This window comes from Silene latifolia, chromosome Y (assembly GCF_048544455.1).
Source record: "Silene latifolia isolate original U9 population chromosome Y, ASM4854445v1, whole genome shotgun sequence".
Classification (NCBI taxonomy): Eukaryota; Viridiplantae; Streptophyta; class Magnoliopsida; order Caryophyllales; family Caryophyllaceae; genus Silene; species Silene latifolia.
In genome coordinates, this window is record NC_133538.1 from 98,072,377 (window position 1) to 98,096,918 (window position 24,542).

General features: G+C 39.5%; 1 protein-coding gene across 1 annotated transcript; it reads left to right on the forward strand.

Annotated features, from left to right (window-relative positions):
- Window positions 1–6,455: 6,455 nt before the first annotated feature.
- Window positions 6,456–7,660, forward strand: LOC141626942 (arabinogalactan O-methyltransferase 2-like). Its single transcript, XM_074440505.1, is given in 1 exon segment — window positions 6,456–7,660. A coding segment is annotated over 1 exon segment (870 nt). The 5' UTR covers window positions 6,456–6,561; the 3' UTR covers window positions 7,432–7,660.
- Window positions 7,661–24,542: the final 16,882 nt, after the last annotated feature.

Here is a 24,542-nt window from a genome sequence, read left to right on the forward strand (position 1 = left end):
GTTAGTCTTTTCCGGTGGATAGAACTTTTTGTAGAAATGTTGAGCCAACTTCTTCCAAGAATCAATTCCGAGAGTAGCCTTATCAAGGCCTTTCAACCATTGTTTCGCGGTGCCAATTAGAGAAAAAGGAAATAAGACCCATCGTATTTGGTCTTGAGTTACACCGGTTTGAGAAATTGCATCACAATAGTCACAAAAAGTCTCCAAATGAGAATGAGGGTCTTCACTAGGCATCCCCCCAAATTAGCTTCTTTCGACTAATTGGATAAATGCGGATTTGGCAATAAAATTTCCGGTTAGATGTTGTGGTGTGGGAGTACCATTGGGTAGGTTCTCCTCGGTGGGTACGGAATGTGATGAAAAATTAGGCATTGTGGGTTGATTTTGTGTTGGGTTCTCCTCACCTTCTCTTGCAAAAGGGTTGATGAACTCAATAGTATTTGGTTGAATATCTACAACCTCACCAATACCTCTCAAAGTTCTCCTAGCAAGTCTTCTATTGGTTGTCAAAGTTCTTTCAATTTCACGATCAAAGGGTAACAAGTCACCTTGTGACCTTCTAGACATGCAAAATATCAAACAACTCGAAAAAAATTAGAACAAACCTTGAGGAGTTTTACTTCCCCAAGGCAAAAAAATACACAACTAATAACAATATAAGAAAATCTAAATCAAGTTAACACCGTCCCCGGCAACGGCGCCACTTTTGGTCGGGATATTTTTACTAAATCTTTCGGTTACTTGTCGTTAGGCGCACCTAGACCAAAACACAATTTATAACTTCAAAAACAACTCTACAATTAGTAAAGAGGCAAGTAAAGGTCGGATCCCAAGGGACGGGAATTGAGATGAGATTTCTATTGCAACTAGTGGTGTCTTAGGGGTGTCACAATGGAGGTTTGATGTAGAAGATCACTAAACTAAATAGCAATGAAAGTAAACAAGCAAGATGAATTAAAAGGGATGTAAACAATTGATAAAAAGCACTAGGGTGTCATGGGGTCATAGGGGATTCATCGGAATTGATCATACGAACATGTTCTCAAATTATAAGCAAGCAATTATTGTTGTGATGGATCGAGTTGGTTTATATCTTACAATCCTAGGAAAGTTTGGGTCCCGGAGCCGAATTGATTAGATTGTACAACACCTACAAGTCAACTTAGTCTTCCCTACTCAACAACATGCATGGTCTAATGAGACTCGAGTTGGTTTATGTCTTACAAGTCTCATTGAAAAGATAGGTGATGGGTAAAAAATGCAAGGATTCATAGGCTCACATTTCATCAAACATAACATGTGCATGAGTTGAGATCACAACAAGCAAGCAAATAAACTATGAAAGCATATTAATTTAAGCATGAATCATTCCCCATGTTGGTTTCCCCTAATTACCCATTAACCCTAGCTAAGGAACTACTCACTCATTATCATGTTGAACATGCTAGCAAGGTTGTCAATCATACCAACAAAGTGAAACATGATGAATAAATGAAAGTGATTAACAATAACTAAAGAGGAATTAAGAGAATTATACCTATTAATGATTCCAATAATAAAGCAAAGAATAAAAGAAGTACTTGATGCTTGATTGAGAGGTTGTCAATCTCCCAATAATAACACAAATAATCTTCAATTACCCAAAATAAAGGATGAACAAGAGAGAGATTAAGGAAATAAAACTTGTATTAAAACTTGATTAATTGTTGATTACAAGATTAAAGAGAGATTTGATTGATATTAACTACACTAAAGATTGCTAAGAAGAACATGCTCTTCTAATTAGACTAATGGGGTATTTATAGTGGGGATTAGGTGGATGAATTAGGGTTAACTAAGGGCTTATATGACGATTAAGTCCCTACTTAAGGAAACGCCGGTCTTTTTGGAAATACTCCAGTCTCTAGGGAGACTACGGTCTCTAGAAAAAGATGTGCATCCTTCCTTGAAGCTTGAAGAAGACGAAATGGGTCTGCCTGAGAATCCGGGCGTCTTTAGCACGGGAAGGGCGGATTTGGTGGTCTCTGCCCGGGCGTCTTGGAGTGAAGACGGGCGTCTTCTGGGTCTTTTGCCCGGGCGTCTTGCGGAGAAGACGCACGGATTGTGGTGGTGGAGACGGGCGTCTTCTGGGGAAGACGCACGGATTGCTGTGCAGTCTCGTTTCTTCTTCTTTTCTTCCTTTTTCTTCATAGAACCCTTGGGGATTTCCTCGGGGATGCAAAAATCTTTTCTCATCATTCCCCATCTACTATAGTATGTACAAAGGCATTCTAATCTTGTCTCTCCTTGATGCTTGGTCATTGAATTCAATCAATTTAGCCTCATTTTGCCATGAAAATGCAAGGTTTGCACTCCTTTCCTACCAAGGGATCAAAACCTCAAAGAATATGCAAAACAAAGAACTAAAGACAATAAATGACCCAAATATGCACTAAAAAGCACGGGAACAAGGCTAATTCGAGGACTAAATGTGCTCTAATTATGGTCACATCAGTTATAATGCAACTAAGTGATATCATGATGCTAAATCCACTTACCCAATCACAAGATATGATGAACACCCAACATTAGTAAGCAACCAAACCCTAATTACTTACTTACTCATGTTATCATGCAACTACCACATGTATTATGTAATTCATAACAACTAATGCAAAAGAAAACACTCATATTATCAAAGCTAAGTAGGGAAACCCTGCCTCTTGCAAATATTCAAGTAACTAGGCAACCAAGCAAGAAGGACTCCTCAGTGAAGTCTCCTCCTACACAATTAACGACTAACTATCACAACCAAATACTACAACAATAGTAATACTAATTAACCCCTCAATTAACCCACTTAATTAGTCAAAACCCTAATTAAAATCCCGCAAGATATCAAAAAAATGAATTAGGGTTTAGTAATTAAAGAATAAAGGAAAAAGAGTGAGTATATACTTGCAAGTGTAAACAAATGACAAAGGATGTGAATTGGAGGACAAATCTTCAAAGGTATGGCTAGCATCTTGAGTGGATAAGATATGGGAGGGTTTTACGGAATTTTGAGAGATAAGGGATTATAGGGTTTATGGGAAGTGACTGGAAAAATCTGAAAAGAGAGCTTAAGTATTAAGGCCCAACAAACAAGGCCCAAATATACACCGGCACTCAATTAAGTATACAGGTCCAGACCAATTTTCACTCGGCCGAGTGACTCGATATCAGGAGCTTGTCTAAAGTGTACTCGGTCCGTCTACTCGGTCGAGCAGACTTTCCACTCGGTCGAGTACTCAGCTGTACTCGGCTGAGTGCGCTACTATAATAAATGGCGTATTACATTTTTAATGAGTGGGGGTTAGGTAGGACTTAAGAGTATGCGTAGAAATTAAATGTTTTTTTTTTATTTTTTTTAGTGTAAAATATTGGATAATAATTAATCTCGGATTGTTTTTACAATCGACGATATTAATGAATGTCGTATCATTTTTTAATACTCGTCAATATTATAAAAATTTTAATTTTGCTTAACTTTTCTGAACTTAATTGTTTTGAACTGAACTTAATTTTGCTGAGGCTGAACTTAATTTTGCTGAGGCTGAACTTAATTTTGCTGAAATTTTCTGAACTTAACTTATAGGAACTTAACTTTTCTGAACTTACCATAATTTTGCTGAACATCAGTATCGACTACATCCAAGGGTTGAGGCATAATTGTCCATTGCCTATACACTTTACAAATGGGAAAGGTTGTTGTGTCTATGATTCCCTGATCATACCCCACTTAGAACTCAATTTTAACTCTTTTTCTTCACCTCATCATCAACACAATTCCGAACAAGAGGAATATTCAATGGTGCTAGTATGTCTTGAAAGGACATTCGGTGAAGATAGGCTAGTAACAACACCAAGACACTACTATTAACAGCAGTTTAAGATGTATTCCCAAAATACCTCCTTACCGATGTACATAGTCTATCCAAAACAAAGGAGCACCAATCCAATCGAGGCAAATGGGAAACGTCTTCTAAGTCTTTAAAAAGTAACTTGTCAACTTTTCGTTCAGAGTTCGGTGATAAGAAGCTTGAAACGGAAAACAAAATAAACAAACCCTTAAAGACATCACCACCATTCTCGTCCTCACTAAAGGCGTTAACAACCTTATCGAATAAAAGGTCTTCCTCCTTTGACACCTTAAGTACATCCATCCATTTTTTAACTAAATAAGCATCTTTAGTCTGTCCTTTTCCGTGGTGTGTTAGTGCCTCTATTTTTTGGTTAGGATATATTGGAATTCCCAAAATGTCATGAACAACATCGGGCGTAATATAGTACATGTTACCATTTCCCAAACTTTGAAGTCAATTATGCGGGTTAAAGTTCTAGACTAACCAAGAAACGATGCCTAAAGGAAGTGTCTTCAATTTCATCATCAACAACCCACCAAAACCTAGATCTTTTACATCCTCAATTTGACGGCTAGTTAGATCGTTCACTGCCATTTTGAAATAATTTGGATTACACTTGGTGGCAAAGTTTTTCTGTATACTAAAAAGGGAAAATAAAAATTAACATCTTATAATAAATCGGCATATTAAAAATTAATACAATGTATAATCAAGTTAGACTACCTACACAATTAATTTTAAAACTGATTATTTAACTGTATAAACCTGAGCTTTACAGTAGTAAATGAATCATAATGTCTGAAACCCAATTATTCTAAATTGGAACACAGACACGCACTTACATAAATGATCATACACAAACAAACACATAAATAAGCGGTGCAAGTCAATGAAGGCACTTACACTGCATCTGGTGTTGTTGATGACAGTATAAGACAAAATTGTTGCTTAATCCTATTGCGAGGTATATGTGTAGACCCTTTACCACTGATCATTTCATTGTTATCCTTTGTCGAACATTCTTCTAGTTCTTTGTCTGTGTGTGCTAATAAGTGAACTTGACATTGCAATATCTTGTACACCTATGAAATCAAAACAAGTACATTAAAAATAGCAATTATTGATATATCAATACACTAACAACGAAACATTATTTCTTATAGATGTTTAGACGTGATCGTTTCCTTGAAATCAAACCCCACATTCCTACCATTTCTAAAATGTTTCAACACATTTTAAGTGAATACGAGTCCAGATAATTAATAAAAGCTCAGTAACTAAAAGCCGTTTATAAAACGTGCTCTAATAATTGAGAATGAACAGAAATTATTGAATTATTGTGGGCATTAAAATTGAACTACAATTGAGTTTAAACTTCACTGAAACTCTTTTCGACAAGGAATACCAAAATCTTGTCAAACACTTCCTGCAAATCAATTTTACCAGAACTGGACATTCCGTTCATAAATTCAACCTTAAAATCAAGCTTTTTCCCCATCAATTTCAACCACCTGCAGCAATCATCGAATCCCCGTCCTTTACTCCCTCCTCATACTCCTTGAAAAAATCATTCACATCACGCTTAAGAAAAACCATTATTACTAAAGTGCATTGTCAAAGACGGTACCTTTGCACCAAATGAACCTCATGCATATAGCAAATAGAAGAAAAAATGTATGTAAAACAATTAAAAAAAACTTGCTTGATGAGTTTCTCCTTTCGCGACATTGTTGTGATTGGTAAAAGGTTATGAAGTTGCAGAGATGAAGAACGCCAAGTGAAAGTGATGAACAATTGTGCCTGATGACAATAAAAGAATTTTTCTATTTGGGAGATAAACGGTTAAGCAACTATCAGGGTTAGTCGTTGGTTTATTTTAGGGAAGAACAATTATTTTACAGTTAGCTTTGAAATATGTATTACGTTTAAATTATTTTTTTTAAATATGATTTTTTTGGCCTTTTACAAATTGGGATGGTCTTATGCTATGAGACTGCCCTATACAACAATTTGTGTTTTCTTTTGCATATACGATTCGGTTTTATATGGATTTGAGGCAAGTAAGAGAACAAATAAGTCGGTAAAGCGCTCTATCATGTGTTTAACACTATTGCATTCAGGGCTTGAACCCAAAACCGCCTCTGATTGAGTTAAAATAACCCTTACGGAAATATTGTGAAGCATATCAGCGTACAAGCTTAAGTGCTAGTTAACGGTGGAAAGTTTCACATCCTTAGGGAGAGAAAGGACGCGGATAATGACATTGACCGTCTAAAGGTTTTTATTACTAGACATGGACGAGAAGTGGTGTGGCCGGGTTCAAATATCCAAGCTGAATGACTCCGCCTTTTCTGAAAATAAACCGACCATTTTGATGTTTGACAAATTATGTATTGAGAGATAACATATAGTCGTACAAAACAATTATTAACATCATTCAATAAAAATGTCCTCCACTAGTCCACTTTCCCTACACGAACATAGGTTCGTACCCTTCGAACGCGCCCACCGTGCCTTCCAATATCACAATCATTGCAAGACGCGAGTCCATAAATCTTGCACCACCTTGCACCTAAAATTATTTCTCCATCAATTTTCTCCTCGACTTCTCCACACATATCTATATATAAAATCGGATTGCACTGTCTGTCCAAATTTAAACACAATACCAAACAATATGAGAAACCATACTCGCTACAATAACATTCTTTCCAACATAAAACACAATCCTAACAATGTGCGACTATTAACCGCGGCATTGCTTAGTTTCACTGCCGGAGCATTGTTAATGTTTGTCGTAACAAATAAGAATTCGGCATCAAGTCCACTTTGGTACGACCCGGTATCCACAACCTCGACCTCAACGACAATCCAACAAGAAGCGATCCTACATTATGCTACGTCAGAGATTGTCCCGTAATAGAGCCTACACGAGATCATGCAGTCATTTAATGTACTATGTACGACGGCCCCATGTAATTTTCTAGTATTTGAGTTGGGTTACGACTCACTTATGTGGGCCGCATTCAACCCGAATGGTACCACTCTTTTCTTAGAAGAGTCGAATGAGTGGGTTACATCAATACTTAAGGACGCACCCTGTTTGCATGCCAAGACGGTGTCGTATCGTACCCATCTTAAAAATGCTAACTGGCTACGGGAGACTTACGAGGATAATCCCGATTGTCGGCTTAGTAAGGGGTTGAAAGGTAACACGGGGTGCCCGTTAGCGTTGGAGAGTTTACCGGATGAAGTGTATGAAAGGGAATGGGACGTGATCATGATCATGATTGACGCTCCTAGGGGGTGGGAATCCGATCACCCAGGGCGAATGGCCGTGATTTATTCCATGGCCGTGATGGCGCGTGCAAGAACACGTCCTGGAAATACACACGTGTACTTGCATGATGTGAATAGACAAGTGGAGAAGACATTTGGGATGGAATTTTTGTGTGAAAAGTATAAGATTGGAGGTGTTGGGAAATTATGGCACTTTGAAATCCCTCCGGTTCGAGATGATGTAGGTGATGATGCCACATCTTGTTAAATACTCCATATTTTATTTTATTTTGAATTTTGAATTTTTATATGTTAAGACGGACTTTTCGTTCAATATGAGAGGTCTTACATTTATGTTATAATTCAAAGACCGTCTAACATGAGATTGTGTGAGACGTTTTGTCGAGAAGAAACCACAGTTCATTACTGCTGACCGCTGTCATTAGAAAAAAAATTTGTAGTTCATTGTTCAATCATTTGAATAAAATAATGTTTTTCCATCACCCACATATTGAAGGTAATGTTGATGTGAGAACAGTGCAGAGAATTATTTGTGATTTATAAGACATACCAACTTTCAACTCCGAGCAATATAAAGAAACGCAATCACGTAGAGTCAAACCAGGGGCGGCTAAGGCCCAGTTCAGGCTGAGCCTAAGAACCGGGCCTCGAACTTGGGAGCCTCACTACATAGACTTAAGAATATCACAAAATCTCATTGAAGACGGCCATATCCGTCACAAACTTGTGATGAATACCGTTTCCTCTCACAAAATACCCATTGAGAGGTGAGTGGGAAGCACATGGGGGGTGCCCCCCTTGTCCCCTCTCCCTTTTTGTGAGAGGTATTCAGCTTGTGATGAGATTCAAGCAAGATGCTTTGTAAGAATATATACTGTAAACATTGATATATTATTGTCAATAGAATTGGGTCTAGTGGTTCATTGGTAATTGGTAAGATTCTCCTAGTAGCATTCAATCAAGTCAAATTTTCACTTATGATTCTTCACTTTTTTTTAATTCATTCTTGTTTACGTTATTGTCACGTTCTTTTCGTCTTTTCATTATTTTTCTTTGTTACCCAATTATAAAATATCTTTCAAAGAGTTATACTCTCTGTACCCATTTTCATATAAATACGAGTTAAGAAAACATTATTTGCGTATTTAACACATATTAAATATATATATTTCTTCAAAGAGATGAGTGTTATCATAAATCGTTAAAAATGTTTTCCACCAGGTATCATTTTAGATTTATTCATATTATGAGTTTCAAAACTTTTTTGCGCAATAGGTAGTATGTTAATAGAGTGGATAAGGGCACCAGTTTTGCCTAATAAATAGAGAGAATTGTACTGATGTGAGCCTTTTTGGATGTATTTATTTACGTTTTCGGCAAGCATTTCTATGAGCTTAACTATTTCGCTTTATTCCCTCCCTTATTTGCTACTTTGGTACGTTTCGTGTCCTTTGCAGGTTCGAGACACATTTATGCATTTATAGGCCAAACTCGTTCCAATGGAGCAAGAGGAAAGTCAAGAGGAGTTTAGACGAGCTTAATGGATGCAATTTGGAAGGATTTTGAGCTTTGGTTATTAAATAACGCGCTTTGTCTATCGATCAAATGCTCTTGTCGATCGACAACCTTGCCATCTACCCGACGCAGCATCAATGAGTTAGAGGATCAATCAGCCTGTCGTTTGACATCAATCGAGGCCGTCCTACCGGCACAAACTGGTCATTCGACTTGTGCTCTGTTTTGGTTGGCCACCCTCTATTTCATATTGTTATTCAAACTAGCTGCCATTGTCGTCTTAATTTGCTGCTCTTGTCGTCCGACCAACAACCATCAAGCATGTCCTACCTTTCTCAAGGTAGTCGTCCTACCTGGATCAACATGGCGACTTCATTGCAGCCTAAGTCGAGCTACACCAAGCATCAGGTCGTTCGACCATGCTCATTCAAGTCGCTTGAGCAGCCTTTACTTCTTCTTTTTGCTTGACACAGTAACAATCGCCTTGGATCTCTTCTTCCCCTTAACGTCGGACCTCTGTTCATGTCGTTCCAGGTCGTTCGACCTGGTCATAGCAGCTATGTCATCCTACTTTGCTGATATTGTCGCTCGACATGAGTTTAGTTTTGCTAGATTGCAGCTTTTACATCGTTTTAAGTCGTTTAGCTTTATTTCTTTTTGGGCTTCTACTATAAAAGCTCCCTTATAATCTTTAATTTGGTTACGCTTCTTTATTCTACGATTCCCTCGGTAAGCTTTAGACCATGTAATTCCTCTACAACTTTTAGATCTGGATATTGCTCAACTCGGATTTATTCGGTAATTTTAATTATTCTTTTCCCTTTATTCATCTTTGCAACTTTAAATTATTTCTCCTTTATTATTGTTTGTTTAGTTTATGTTTAATAATTTTCCAATTAATTTCATTATGAATTCATTCCCTTTATCATTTAATTAAATTATTATCGCAAAATTAATTATGAGTAGGTAAATTCCCATGTGCTAGGATTTAGGGGAGCCATGGATTGAGACGGTATTATTTGGGTGATTGGATTTGTAATACTACGGCCATCACACGAGTATAGGCATGGCACCGTTCGAGGCTTTATATGGGAGGAGATGTAGGAGTTCGATTTGCTGGGATGATAGAGCTGAGGTAGTGTTTTTGGGACCAGAGATGGTTGAACAGGTTAAGCTGATTAGACAAAAGATGAAAGCGGCCCAGGATCGACAAAAGAGTTATGCAGATTTACATCGTCGTGACATAGAGTTTCAGGTTGGGGATAAGGTTCTTTTGAAAGAGTCTCTTATGCGTGGGGTCATGAGATTTGGGAAGAAAGCGAAGCTGAGCCAGAAGTTTATCAGACCATATGATATTTTGGATCGTGTGGGTGAGGTTGCTTACCGGTTAGCCTTACCAGCTGCTTTGGATAGAGTGCATAATGTGTTTCATATGTCTTAGCTGCGGAAGTATGTGAGTGATCCTTCACATGTGTTAGTTGTCGAGAACATCGAGTTGGATGAGTCCTTGTCTTATCTTGAGGTGCCGAAACAGATTCTTGATCGCAAGGTTAGGAAAACTAGACATGGGGAAACAGTGTTGCTTAAGGTTCTTTGGTCTAACCATGAGGTTCAGGAGGCTACTTGGGAGGCGGAGGAGGCTATGAGGGAGCGGTATCCGTCTCTTTTTGATCAGGTATGTGTGGTTACGGGGATGTAACCATGTTTATTTTAGGGGGGTAGGAGATGGTCGCATAGAGTTTTTGCATGTTTTATGTTGGTTTAGTAAAGTTAGTAGTTGTCTAGAGTCGGGTTGAGTGTTATTATGAGTGGTCTGTTTTGGGTGTTGTTTTGAGTTTTGGTTATTTTGTTGTGCGGAGGGAAGTTAGTATGTTTTTTTTTGTTTATGGGTTGAACTTCAGGGACGAAGTTCTTTTTAAAGAGGGAAGACTGTAATACTACGGTTTTATGTGTCTTTGGGTACTCTATCGAATGGGACTTACTCTGTCGAGTAAGTAGTTTTTGACGCAAAACAGTAGGCTGCCTGTAGGGTACTCGATCGAGTAAGTTGGGGACTCGATCGAGTAAGGGGCACTCGATCGAGTAAGTCACTTACTCGATCAAGTAAGTGTGTTTTACGGGCTGAGTTTGACGAGTTTTGTTAATAATACGAGATTAATATAAAAAGGGTTTGTCATTATTTCTTAAGCATCTTTTCAACACCCTAAACATTTCAAGAGACGATTAGAGGTTACGTGCTTTGCATCTCTCGGATTATTGGCAAACCCCTAAGCTAAGTTCATCGGATCATCTCGTTCTTTACATCGTTGTGATCATCGTGTCACGGGTAAGTTCCTTGTATAATTTATGTTGTGTTTCGTTAAGTTTCATTAAAACCCTAATTGGGTATTGTTGGGGGTTTTGGGTGATTCCTATGGTTGTGGTGGTAATTGTATGTATACATGTTATAGGAGGAGGATTCGTTGAGGAGAGATTCTGATTAGCTGCTAGATCGTATGTGGTGATTGCTATTTCAGGTAAGGTTTCCCTACTCAGTATTGGTTACATAGTATTATTGGTGATTGTTGTTGTTGTTGTTGATTCTTTATCGTGTTGGCATTGGTTTTGGTAATTGGTGTTTGTATAAGGTGATTGTTGTATAACTGTCTGTGATCTTCGGGGTGTGTCCCTGGCTGAGTAGAGTCACTTGCGAGAGTGGCTTCACGCCCTTAATTTGCCTTCTGTGGAACCCGCCACAGAAGGGATGTGCACATTAATGAACATGGGTTTATCGCTCGGATGAGATGAGCGGGGCTTAGGTGGGAATGGATGCGATCCCCCACTAGCGGCGAGGAGTACTTGTTGTGATGGGTACTCTGGCAGGACTACATAATCCGTGTGTAGTCAGGTGTGTGGAGGTGAGATGGAGTTGTGCTGATTGAGTTGTTTGTAGTATTTTTTTTCTTTGCAACTGTTGTTTTATGTAATCAGTACTGACCCCGTTTAATTGTTTTAAAAACTATGGTGATCCATTCGGGGGTGGTGAGCAGTTGTTGAGCAGGTATGATGGCTTACGCAAGGGATAGCTGGGATGGAGTCATCGCATGTCGTAGAGTCTTCCGCTGTGTCATGAACTAGTTGCTTTTAGTCGTTTGGACTTTGAGAACATTTGCATTTCTTTTATCAGTTTGGATTTGATTTGTATCACTTAAACTTTATTATTAATTAAGTACGTTTCGTTATTGTCCATTTGATTATCCTTGCCTCGGGTAACCGAGATGGTAGCGTTCTCATACCTTAAGTTGTCCTGCTAAGGCACTTGGAGTATGGGGGTGTTACAAGATTAGTCGTTTTATTTGATCTATGTTGTTAATTGTGACATTTAATTATAATTAATTGATTAAGTCGACGTAATTGATTAGTTGAAATGGTAAACCCCGACCTAAGATCGAAAGCCTGTTGAGGATTAGACCTGTCACACACACTAGAGTGCCCTAGTAAGTTGCAAGAGCCCGCTAGAAGCATTCTAAGACAAATAGCGGACCAGGAGGACCTTTTCATTGCCCTATAGACCGATAATTGAGACTGACCTTTACCCGTATCTTTGACCCGTAATAATCCATGGTGAACTGATGTCCTAGCTCCTTTCTCCTTGAATTTTTTCGACTCAAATTCTCTTTTTAATCCTTTTATTTTATTGCTTTAGTTTAGTAAAAATCAAACAAACCCTATTTAGTTACTTAGACAGACTCGAATAGCAAATAGAACATATACAGCCTCCCTACGGATACGACTTCCCGACTTCCTTTATTATGTGTGCGATTAGCTTATAAAATTTTAGCGCCTTTGCCGGGAAGGCTGATGCGTGTCCTAAATATGATGTTTTACACCCTATTTTACAAGCATTTCAGAGCTCAATTATGTAGTATATGTTACTACTTTCCCTATTTCTGTCTACTTTCGTATTTTTGTGTAATATTGCAGAAATGGAAGAATGCAGCGGAAAATTAGCCAAATCCGTCCCAGAGTACTAGGCATAGGACCTGGTGTGAAGTAAAGACTCGGGAGGCGAACTTGGTGCGCGTATCGAGGCCTGAAAGACAAATTTACGAGGCTTTTGGAGCAAAGTACCTAATGAAGCAGTCGATCGACTGATGCCCTTAGTCGATCGACCAGAGCACGATTCCTAAATCAAATCAGAAGCTACTGTACATCGGAGCTTGGTCGATCGACTGGTCTTATTGGTCGATCGACCGCACAGCGACTCTGACGCAAATCAAAGACGAGAGTTAGAAGCCCAATTGTAATTAGGTTTTTAGGAATAAGAGTCACGCTATACTCCTATATAACGTGAACCTATGTTTCAGAACAAGGATCGAATTTTTAGGATTCAATATCAAGTTTTTAGCATCAGATTCCATAGATTAAATTTAGTTAATAAACATTCAATACAATTAGCTTTATTTTCGTTAATAAAGTTCGTGCTTTCGGATTCTTCTTCTTGCTTTCATTCGGTAATTCTGATTCCTTGATTTCAGTTTGCTTTTATTCATTCATAAATTAGGATTGCATAGAGTAGTTTTCCAAGGCCTTATTTCGTTTATGCATCTTATTTACTTAGTTTATTTAATCATGCATCCAATTTCGTTAATTGTTAATTTCGTTGTTGTTATAAATTCTATCATGAGTAGCTAAACCCTTCGTGCTAAGATGTAGGGGACCTGTAGTGTAGGCGGCGTAGATTTCGTAAAACCTGATTCGGGTCTTGGTCGATCGATTGAGCCTGTTGGTCGATCGACCGCTTTACGTAAGATCAGCTCCGTTTTAATTGATTAATTTGCTTAATTCAATAAATCGAGTGCACGCGACTAGTTGAATACTTAGTAATTGACCGACCCATTAGATCGAAAGGTAGGGGATGGAATTAGACTACCAATTGAAACGACTAAGTTATACTGAGATCGAAATATAGGTACAATTTAGGCTTTTAAGAATCACTTTTCAGGGCGAGAGTCAGTACTAGTGATACTTAGGGACTCGTAGCTAGATCGAAAGATGCTATCTGTTAAGAATGGACCGAGAGGACTTCTTAGTTTCCCGCTTACGTGATTATTTCAGATTTACCTAGGATAATGTCGTCGAAACTACAGTGAACCGACCATCTTAGCATTCTTTTAATATTTGATTTCATCTATTTTCTTTAATTGCTCATTTATTTGCTTTAGTTTAGTTTTAATTTTATTGCCTTTGGTTATAGAATCATTCAAATCAAACCTCCCAAAACTGTTACTTTAGACTTAAATTAGACAACTTTAAATTGCTTGCCTCCTTGTGGTTCGACCCTGACTGCCACTATCTATAGTAGTAGTTTGGATTATAAATTTTATTTTTGATACTGTAGGACGGTATCAAATTTTGGCGTCGTTGCCGGGAAGGCAATTGTTTAATTTTTAGTTGTTTTTAGTTTAGTCTTTTTCTTAGTTTAAGGAACATTTGTTCCTTAAACTGTTCTCATATTCTACTTGTAGTTTTATCTTATGCGCAGGTCACAGGGTGGTGAATTACTACCGTTAGATCCTGAGATCGGGAAGACTATGCGTGAGTTGAGATGATCATCTAGAGTATTGCCGACAGAGGAAGAGCTGAGTACTCTGTCCAGTTATTACGCGAACGAGTTATTTGAGGAGGATCCACCTTCATCTCCTATTTCTACTTATTCAGCTCAGACCGTTACATCTCCAGATATGGCTGAAGAAGCAAGTGTAGCCACTCATTCTGAGCCAAAAGCTGAGAATCTCTATAAGGGATTCGCGTTGCCAACCGGGACGGATAGAAAATTCGAAGCGAAACCGTCCTACATTAACTTGGTTGAGAGAAACCAATTTGGGGGAGCTGCAAATGAAGATGCAGCTAAACATATGGAGATATTCATTGACTACTGTTGTTCTATACCCCCACTAGCAGGTGTGACCCAGGACCAGATAAAAGAGTCGATGTTCATATTCTCGCTTCGTGATGCTGCTAGGGAGTGGTATCGAGATCTGGATCGAGCTGCTAATGAGATTACTGTTTGGAATTCGCTGGCCCTAGCATTTTATAAAAAATATTTCTCTGCATCGAACACCAATGCGATTAGAGCTCAGATCACAAGCTTTAGACAGGGTTTTGATGAGGATTTTCATAAGGCATGGGTCCGTTTTAAGAGACTAGTGCGATCTATTCCGCATTATGGGTTCGAGCAATGGTTCCTGTGTAATCAATTCTATAATGGGCTTAATGATGATTAGAGGGCTATCCTGGATGCTACAGCTAATGGCAGATTCCAGGAGAATAGTGGAGAGACTAAGGGGTAGAAGATTATTGAAGATATGGCCACCCATAAAGCTGAGCATGGGAATTCTAGAGGGAATCAGAGAAGAGCAAACAAATCTCCTACTACACCGCAATAGAAGCCCTTCTCACGAGATTCGACAAGTTAGATTTTGGGGGATCCCAAAAAGGTGGGATATATAAAGTTAATGCAGTTTCAGACGGTCCCTTTACATGCAAAAGATGTGGAGGAGAGGGACATATTTCGGAGTTCTGTACTAGTTCGAATGAAACATGTGCTGCCTTTCAACATTTTAGGCAGACTGGTGCTTATCCCGATCCCTCTAATGTCCACCCCAATTTGAGGTGGACTAACCAGAATGTTCTTAATCCGGGTCCACCACAAAGAAGAATGAAAAACTATGTGCCCCCTCATAAGCAAAAGAGCAGATATCAAAAGCCTCCCTATGTGCCTCAAGGCAGGTAATTTCAAAGTTACGATATTTCCGAATTGAAAAACATGGTTCGAAATTTGTCGGGTTTGTTTAAAAAAGGAGTCTCTAGCTAGAGAGAGTTCTACAAAAATGTTGGAGAGCCAAATTGCCCAATTGGCAAGCAAAAGTGCAACTAAAGCTCCGGGGCAATTACCGTCGCAGCCGGATCAAAAAGAGTATAAATGCAATGACTTTGAGGAGTGGGTCTACCCTTGATGGGCCCACTATGGTCGAAGATGTTACTGAAAAAGATAAGGCAGAACCGAGTAAGAAAAAGGCTGGAATGAACAGTTGTAAGAAAAAGACGATCAGCAGGTCCATCAGTCGATCGACTGACACACCTGGTCGATTGACCGCATCTGGTTAACAGTGGCGAGTCTGTAACAAAACAGAAACTTTGAGCAACAGTGTGTCGATACCCAGTATCTGCACCTTCCAAAAACCACCCGATGATGATCGGACTGTAACGTGTTTTTGATATGCGTACGTGGATTGACTATATATGAGACGGTTTAATGCACTACTTGGATATGAAAAATGATTTCAAAAGTTTTCTAACTTCATTTGCATTAAAATAACACTATTTAGAGTTAAAACTGTCTTCGGACCCAAAACAGATTCAGAAACCCGCAACTCGAGTCAACCTGAGTTAACCCGAGTCAACCCAAATCTCGAATGTCAAAAATAATGCCATGAAGGTTTTCATCATGTCATTTCCATTAAAATGACCCTAATTAGAGTCCAATCCGACATCGAGCCAAAAACCGACTCAAAATTCAAATCCCGACTCACACGAGTCAAACCCGAGTCAAGCACACAAAACACCTACCTCAAGTAACTCCCAAAATCATCTTATTCGATGCCCATATTGTTACACATCTTATATGAATACCACATATCAAACCAATCAAACAATGGATGGAGAATAGGTCACGTCCAAATTGAAAGGGACAGTACACCCCATTGAGTCACGGGGTGGCTCGCGCCTCAATGGGGTGTCTCCTTAGCCTCCAAGCAAAATCTACCGACCTACCATCCCATATTTCTCTATAAATACCCACCATCACACACCATAATATTGACGAGAGCGTCCCCCCCTCACATCTCCCTTAAACTTCTATACTCGACTTCCTAAGTCACAAAATCGACACGTGTTTACGACCTACCGATCGTAAACACAAGCCTTACACATATTGTTTGGTACCGTCGCCGTGCATTCGACCGACCCATTCGACCAACTCAACATTAATCAACATGTTTTAATTAACATGCTTTCAACTCATTTTCAAAACAAAATCCTTTTTAAACTTCTTTGATCGCGATTAGTCACAACGATAAAACCGTCTCTAAAGTCGTCTACTTCGCAAACATCAATACACGTAAGTTTGAGGGTATAAATATCTCATTTATTTCATGTCTTTAATGTTTTCATAAATTTATGAACATGAACAATGCATAACACGGTTCAAATATAGGTTAGACGAGCCAAAACTGAGTTTTGGCCTGAGACAGAAGCTCCTTGCTATGCAAGGGAGCTCGCGCCTCAATGGGGTGCCCAGGTCAGACTCAAACGTGTTTGAGTTCGTCTTTCCTTCAACACTTTATTTTATTCTTACTTCTTTCCTTTTACGGTTTTTACCATTTCAAATGGTTTAATTCATTTTTATGATAATCATATTTTGAACATTACAAAAATCATCCTTGGTTCTTTATACCATGACGGTTTATTCTGTGACTCGATGATATTATTGGTTAATTACATTTTAATGGGTATTTTAACACCCTTTTCTTTTATTTACCATTTTTCTCATTTGTTTACATTTGTAAACATATTAGTCATAATTCATAATCATCCTTGGTTCTTTATACCAAGTCGGTTTAATCCGAGTACGATGACAAACTTGACTAATTACAAATAATTGAACTTAACATAATTAGTTCAAATCAAACATTTTCCTTTACCATTTTATTATGCTTTTCAAACATGCAAATCCGACAACGAATATTACAAACATAATAGTTATTATTCCGAGTCATGGAAATTATATTTGCAAATCTTTCATCATAAATACGGTTTTAAACAACCTTTTCAAAAACCAGGAGACGCCCCCTTGGGTCGGCTCATGGCTCGCGCTCCAAAAGGACCGCCTGTCTTCACATTTCAAAACCAGGGCAGAGCCCCTTCAATCGCCAATAGGCTCGCCCCCCAATAGGGCTGCCTGGCGCCGTTCTGCCTCATTTTTATCACTTGTCTAGGACGATCTCGATTACGGTTAATCCGAATACATGACGGATCAGATTGACAAACTTACGTCTTTACACTTTGTCATTTAACATCCTTTTTCGAATAAATGGATCGTGTTAAGCATCAAAATCCAAACTTGGTAAATGGATGTTTAATTTCCGTTTTCACATACAAATCAATCTAAATCCAACTTTGACATCTTATACTTGATATTTGGATAAACAAACTGACTTAGAAAGCTCACATGTTAGGTTAAACTCTTGGATGCGCATTCATGAATTTTAACCGTTCTATCAACTTTTGCACTTAAACAACCACGATCGATCAGTAGAGGCCGCAAACGCGTGCGGGATTGGGTGTCCAATTAAAGGGCTTCCCAATACGTACCCTCATCCCTTACTCAGAACCTTTGGATAGTGGATGGCCTTATCTAGGGCGTACGAGAGTCATTTTAGGCATAGAATGCTAAAAGGGGGACGACTTCTTATCTTTAGTACCTATGTCAAACACCGCTTTTAGCCTTGTTGACCTAGGTATAAAGTGGATTCGAACGGGTTCCAAGCATCCCACAAATGCTTGGTAGCGACTCTGAACATCTCTACATCGTTTCGCGGCCCTTGCCGAGACGATACCGACCGATCTTAAACGATCCGGCCGAAAGCATTTTTACACCGCCGAGCGTGGCTTTCAAGAGACCTCTGCATGTACCCAGATTGGCTTGGCGTGCAAGTGGCCCGTGACTGCATATAGGTAGATGGCCCAAATCCACAGACCGGCCTGTGGCCCATGTCCACAGATTGGCGACTCTGCTGGGGATAACTAGGACACTTGTGTCTTTGTGATACTTAGAGGTGAAACTCGAACGAGGTCGTGGTTAAAGTGCATTAATTGATATTACGGTCATAAGTCGGGTTCCTTGTCCGGGCCCATAACCTAAGCCTTTATCGACCAATTGGCTCGTCTCGTCGGCGTGAGTTTTCTCATCCCCGCGTTCCGAATCCCAATTGAGTCAAGCATACCATTGACGTTACACATTTCTGTTTCGTCAAAGAGCTTTTATCACTTTCGAGCACGAGGCTAGGGCACCCTCCTTACACATTTTTTTTGGATTGGTATCTTCTCGCAAATCGGGGTTTGATTGCTTGGTGTGTAACCCACCCTTCTAAGCCAAAACCCGTGTCAGCATAATGCATAATATAATGAACTGTGAGTGCTTATGTGCTACTTGATCATAAGTCCTTCCGTGTCATTTTCAAACTTTCAAAAACACCCTTTCGCGCCATTATAATGGCAATTTCAAACCTCGGTCTTTCGCCGACCGTTGCACGCCTTTTTTGGCCGTCGTAATGACGATTTTCAAACTCGGTTTTTACAACCGTTTCAAAACACCTTTTTATGCCGTTATAATGGCCGTTTCAAACCTCGGTCTTTCGCCGACCGTTGCACGCCTTTCTAGGCCGTCATAATGACGATTTTAAAATCCGGTTTTTATAACCATTTCAACACGCCTTTCTAGGCCGTCATAATAACGATTTTTAAACCCGGCTTTTTATAACCACTTCAACACGCCTTTCTAGGCCGTCATAATGACGAATTTTAAATCTGGTTTTTTATAACCATTTCAACACGCCTTTCTAGGCCGTCGTAATGACGACTTTTGAAACCGGTTTTCTACAACCATTTCAACACGCCTTTTTAGGCCGTCGTAATGACGATTTTCAAACCCGGTTTTACAACCGTTTCAAAGCACCTTTTTAGGCCGTCCTAATGATGATTTTAAACCCGGTTTTCTACAACTGTTTCAAAAGCACCTTTTTAGGCCGTCGTATTGACGATTTTCAAACTCGGTTTTTCACAACCGTTTTAAACCTTGGTCTTTTGCCGACCGTTGCACAACTTTTTATGCCGTTATAATGGCCATTTCAAAACCCGGTTTTTATAACCATTTCAAGTGCACCTTTTTATACCGTCATAATGATGATTTCAAACCTTGGTTTTCACGAACCATTTCAAAACACCATTTTACGTCGTCGTAACGGCCATTTCAAACCTCGGTCTCTCGCCGACCGTTGCATTCTCAAAGTGCCCTTTTATGCCGTCGTAATGACAAATTCTACCCTCGAATTTTCAAAGTTCGAAATCAGTTTTCAAACAAAAACGTTTTTTTCAAACCGTCGGAATGACGATTTCAACCCGTGCAACTTTCCAAAATTTCAAATGTCGTTTTCTAAATCAAATTTGGCTTTTCTAAGCCGTCATAATGACGATTTCAATTCTCACACTTTTCGATTTGAATACCGCCTTTCAAAGGTTAAAACGGTTCTCTAACCCGTCGTAATGACGAATTCAATCATCACAATTTCCAAATTCAAATCTTTGAAAACAAATCTGACCGTTTTCAAATTTTCAATTCAATTTCAAAATCTTTGAAAACAAATTTAACCGTTTTCATGGCCATTGTGATGACGATTTCAAATTCTTTGATTGTCGATTTTCAAATCCGTAATTCGGAATTTCAAAACCGTCTTTGGAAACAACACATTGTTTTCAGAGCTGCCGCAATTTCAACTCAAATGGTCTTTTGAAAACAAACTTAAGACAACTCCTTCAACTGATCGACTTTTGGAGATCTCTACTCTTCGGAAGCTGTCCATAAAACGACAAATGGATTTTTTTGAAAATTTCTATTTTCGAAAATTTCAATCCACCTTTCTGATTCAGCCTCGAGTTGATTAGAGTCCAGTCGATTTCAAGTCAAGTTGTCTAGATAACGTCGGATCTCCGCCGAAGTTAATACCAACCTTCTGGTCTAGGTCGTATCACCTAATCGACGAGACATCTTCAATGGCCTTAGCAGAGTCAAAACCTCTCGGGTATTAAACCCGCATTTCTCCTACATTACGGGTCAAAGGTCAAGTTTGTGTACATGTCTTGTCCAACGGCGTCACGCCAGCAAAACACATCCAAACTCAGTCAGATGTCGTCTGTCTAGGCATCACTGTGCCAAAGTCGACACTCCAGTCAAAGTTCAAAGTCATGCACCAAGAGTTCAAACACAAGAGGTCATTCACAATCTTCATGAACTCATAACCTAGTCACATCGTCGCGTCTTCACAGCAAAACTGCCTTTTGTGCATATGTGTCGTACTTGCCTTTGTTTGTGCAATCCCTTGCCAAGACAAGTTATAACGCCTATCGTTATGTCAAATAGGAATCCCTTGGGTGCCATCAATCGCCAACAAGACACTCAAGAAGCCGATCAATTTGCATCTGCCATGACTTCTGATGAAACTAACAACATGGTCCTTCGACTCCTAGCTACCGTGGAAAACTTGAGCACTCATCTCTCCCAAGTTGAGGCCAAAATGATAACTGGGAATTTGCCCTCTTGTGATATTGAGCAAAGGGTTAAGCACCTTGAAAGCCGACTACTTGCCAACGATAAAACCAAAACCAGACGACCTCATAGGTCCTTCCCTGATTTGGGTATCCCTTATGCCACGGCCTTCGAAAGGCTAATCTTCAAAGGAAAGCTCAAACCGATTGGTCCAACTCCGGACCCTCTACCAAACAAGCGAGGTCGTAAATGGGATAGAAACCTCTCTTGACAATATCACCAAGGTCGCGGACATGACACTGAAATGTGTCTCCCTCTAAAAGGCGTTATCCTTGATATGATTGAAAAGGGGTGTGTTACCATTACCTCCCTCAGCAAATAACAAAAACAACCCTCCAGAAAACCCTATTGGACACAGTGAGGAATCTTCCCTGGACTGCTCTCACCTCATCTCTCCTGACGATGAGAAAATCATGCAATTGAATAGAATGGCCTACAAAGTGCTATAATGATGCTCTCCATCTCAATCAACAACATGTTCTTAAAGTTGCAAGTTGCTATCGATGACTTGAACACCCGGGTAGCTAATTTGGAGAAGAGGTTTGGTAGTACAGAAAATGAACCTGACCATCAAGGAAACCAACCCTTGGTTCACCAACCAACAGCTGTTGAAAATGAGGAGTCATCCGATGGTTCCCACATCCACGAACCTACCAACAAAGAACATGAAATTACCTCACCAAAATCCCCTTCAAAACACAAAACAACTTCCCAAAAACTTCCTATTGACAACAACCAAATCCTGCTTCCGCCCAGGATTGACAAAAACAAAAACAAAAACAAAACTCACAAAAACATCCCAAAAAAACACCAATGTGGGAATCATGGGAAAACATCAAAGGGTATTCACAGATCTGAGAATAACATATGGCACTGCTCTGGAGATACTTGCTTCACAAGGAATGCTCCAACCCATTGGTCCGACTCCGGACAAACCTGAACACAAAAGAGGTCGTTCATGGAACTGAAAGGCCTATTGCCAATACCATCAAGGCAAGGGCCATGACACCGAAACCTGTTTCAAACTCAAGCATGCCATTCAAGATATGATTGAAGCTGGCAAAATCATAATTGTACCTCTCAGTCAAGACAATCCTCCTGAATGTCTCAAGTCAAACAGCAAGGTTGAACGTTCTCAAAGGACATTCACGAAACTCAACACAACCTATGCCGCAGCTCTTCAAAAGCTCATGACTGAAGGGAAGCTACAACAAATCGAGCCCACTCCGGACCCTTCTGAATGCAAGAAATCCCGTTTTTGGGACGACAATACCTATTGCCAATATCATCGAGGAAATGGTCAGGACACTGAAACAAGCTTCAAACTGAAACATGTTATTCAAGATATGATCGACAACCAGGAACTGATAGCTTCATCCCTATGCCAACCAAGTCATGAAGACAACCCTAATGAACATCGCTTTCTGCAAGGAAATAAAAGCCTCATCGACTATTGTCCTCATATAATCCCCAACAACGAGAGTGAAGTGCTCAAGTGGGTCAATGCTCAAGACCAGACATTCAAGCCACTGGATGCTGCGAAGGAGACCTTCGAGGAAGAAGATGATGATTAGGAGTCCGTATCTACGATTAAGTCTGAATCCGAGTCCGAGTCTTAGGCTTTCTCATATCTATCCTACCGTCTGTCCTTTTATTCCTAAGTGACAAACTGGGGGCTGTCCCCATGAGTCACATGTATTCATCGAGTCTGTGCTAACATCTTATTTATCTAAATAAAAGCACAATTTCCAGCTATCATATATTCTCCTCTTTACCATTTACCGTTGACAACGAGAATTGATTTGAGAATTGATTTAAAACAAACAATATGTTCCAATTCAATGTGAGTACACTCGACTGACGTTCCGTACCGAGTAAGCAGAGGACTCGAAACTTCGTGTCCATTTCTTTACCTATTCCATGTCTGGCAATAGAATCCTTTCATTAGCACCCAATTTAGAACGAGCTTCTATCAAGGGGATCCTACGACGAACCCAGATAACAAACCAGAACATCTCCTTGTTCATGATCAATGACGGAAGGCAAGCCCATTCCCCACAAAAACATCCCATCGCTAAATTTAAACCTCCCACCAACAGGTACATCCCCGTCTGCCCCTTTACCTGCCTCGAACGAAGGATGGCAAAGAACCAATAATTCAAAAGCCAAAGCGAAAGGCCAACATCAAAAGCCCTAGCTCATAAGCCATTCAGCCAAAAACAATTCACCCAAAGCCAAAGCTCAAGGGCAAAGCAAAAACCAAAGCCAAAAACAATTCAACCAAAGCCAAAGCAAAAGCCAAGGCTAAAGTCAAATCACAAACACAAAATAGTAAAATTCAAAATCGCTATTTTCACGAATTTGAAACGACGGAATCAAACACCGTCATTCTCAAACCACAAAAAAAAAAAAAACAGAATAGTGAAATTCAAATTCGCTATCTCTCACAAATTTCAAACGATGGAATCAAAACCGTCTTTTCCCAAACAAAAAAAGAAATGGCGAAATTCAAATTCGTTATTTTCTCTCAATTCCAAACGACGGAAATTAAAGCCGTCATTTTCAAATCAAAAAACAAAATAGTGGAATTCAAATTCGCTATTTTCACAAATTTCAAACGACGGAAATAAAACCGTCAATTTCAAATCAAAAACAAGATAGTGAAATTCAAATTCACTATTTTCACAACTCCAAACAACGGAATTAAAAACCATCCCATTCAAAAACGAAATAGTGAAATTCAAATTCACTATTTTCCCACAATTTCAACTGGCGAAGTTCAAAACCATCACTTTTCAAAAAAATGAAATAGCGAAATTCAAATTCGTTATTTTCCCACAATTTCAAATAACGAAACTAAACCGTCACTTTTCAAACTTCGGACCAACAAGTCCGACACAAACATCTAAAGTCCAGTACCAACAAGTCCAAAGCCCAAGACCCATGAGTCCAAAACACCCAGTCCAGGACCAACAAGTCCAAAGCCCAGGAACCATGAGTCCAAAATACCAAGTCCAGAACAAACAAGTCCAAAGCCCAGCACCCCTAAGTATTTCTGCAGACTACTACAAGGAAACCGAACAAGGATCCTGGGGATTCCCCTCAAGGTCATAACCAAAACTGCTTCACCCCTAAGTCCTTCTAGAGACTATTGCAGGGAGACCTATCTAGGCTTCTGAGGATTCCCCCTTAAGCTCGTAATATCACACCTTAACCTTTAAGGTCCAGACACGGAAATCTGATCCCATGTTATTTACCAACCATTTTGTGCTCATGCCACATCAAGCCGGAGACCCCATTACGCACCACACTACAAGCTATTACCCTTCGGCCTAAACACCACAAAATTCTTGCTCCATATTTTTATCTGTTAAGCAAACCCATTATTAACAAGCTCCACATTCCCTAATGTTGAAGCC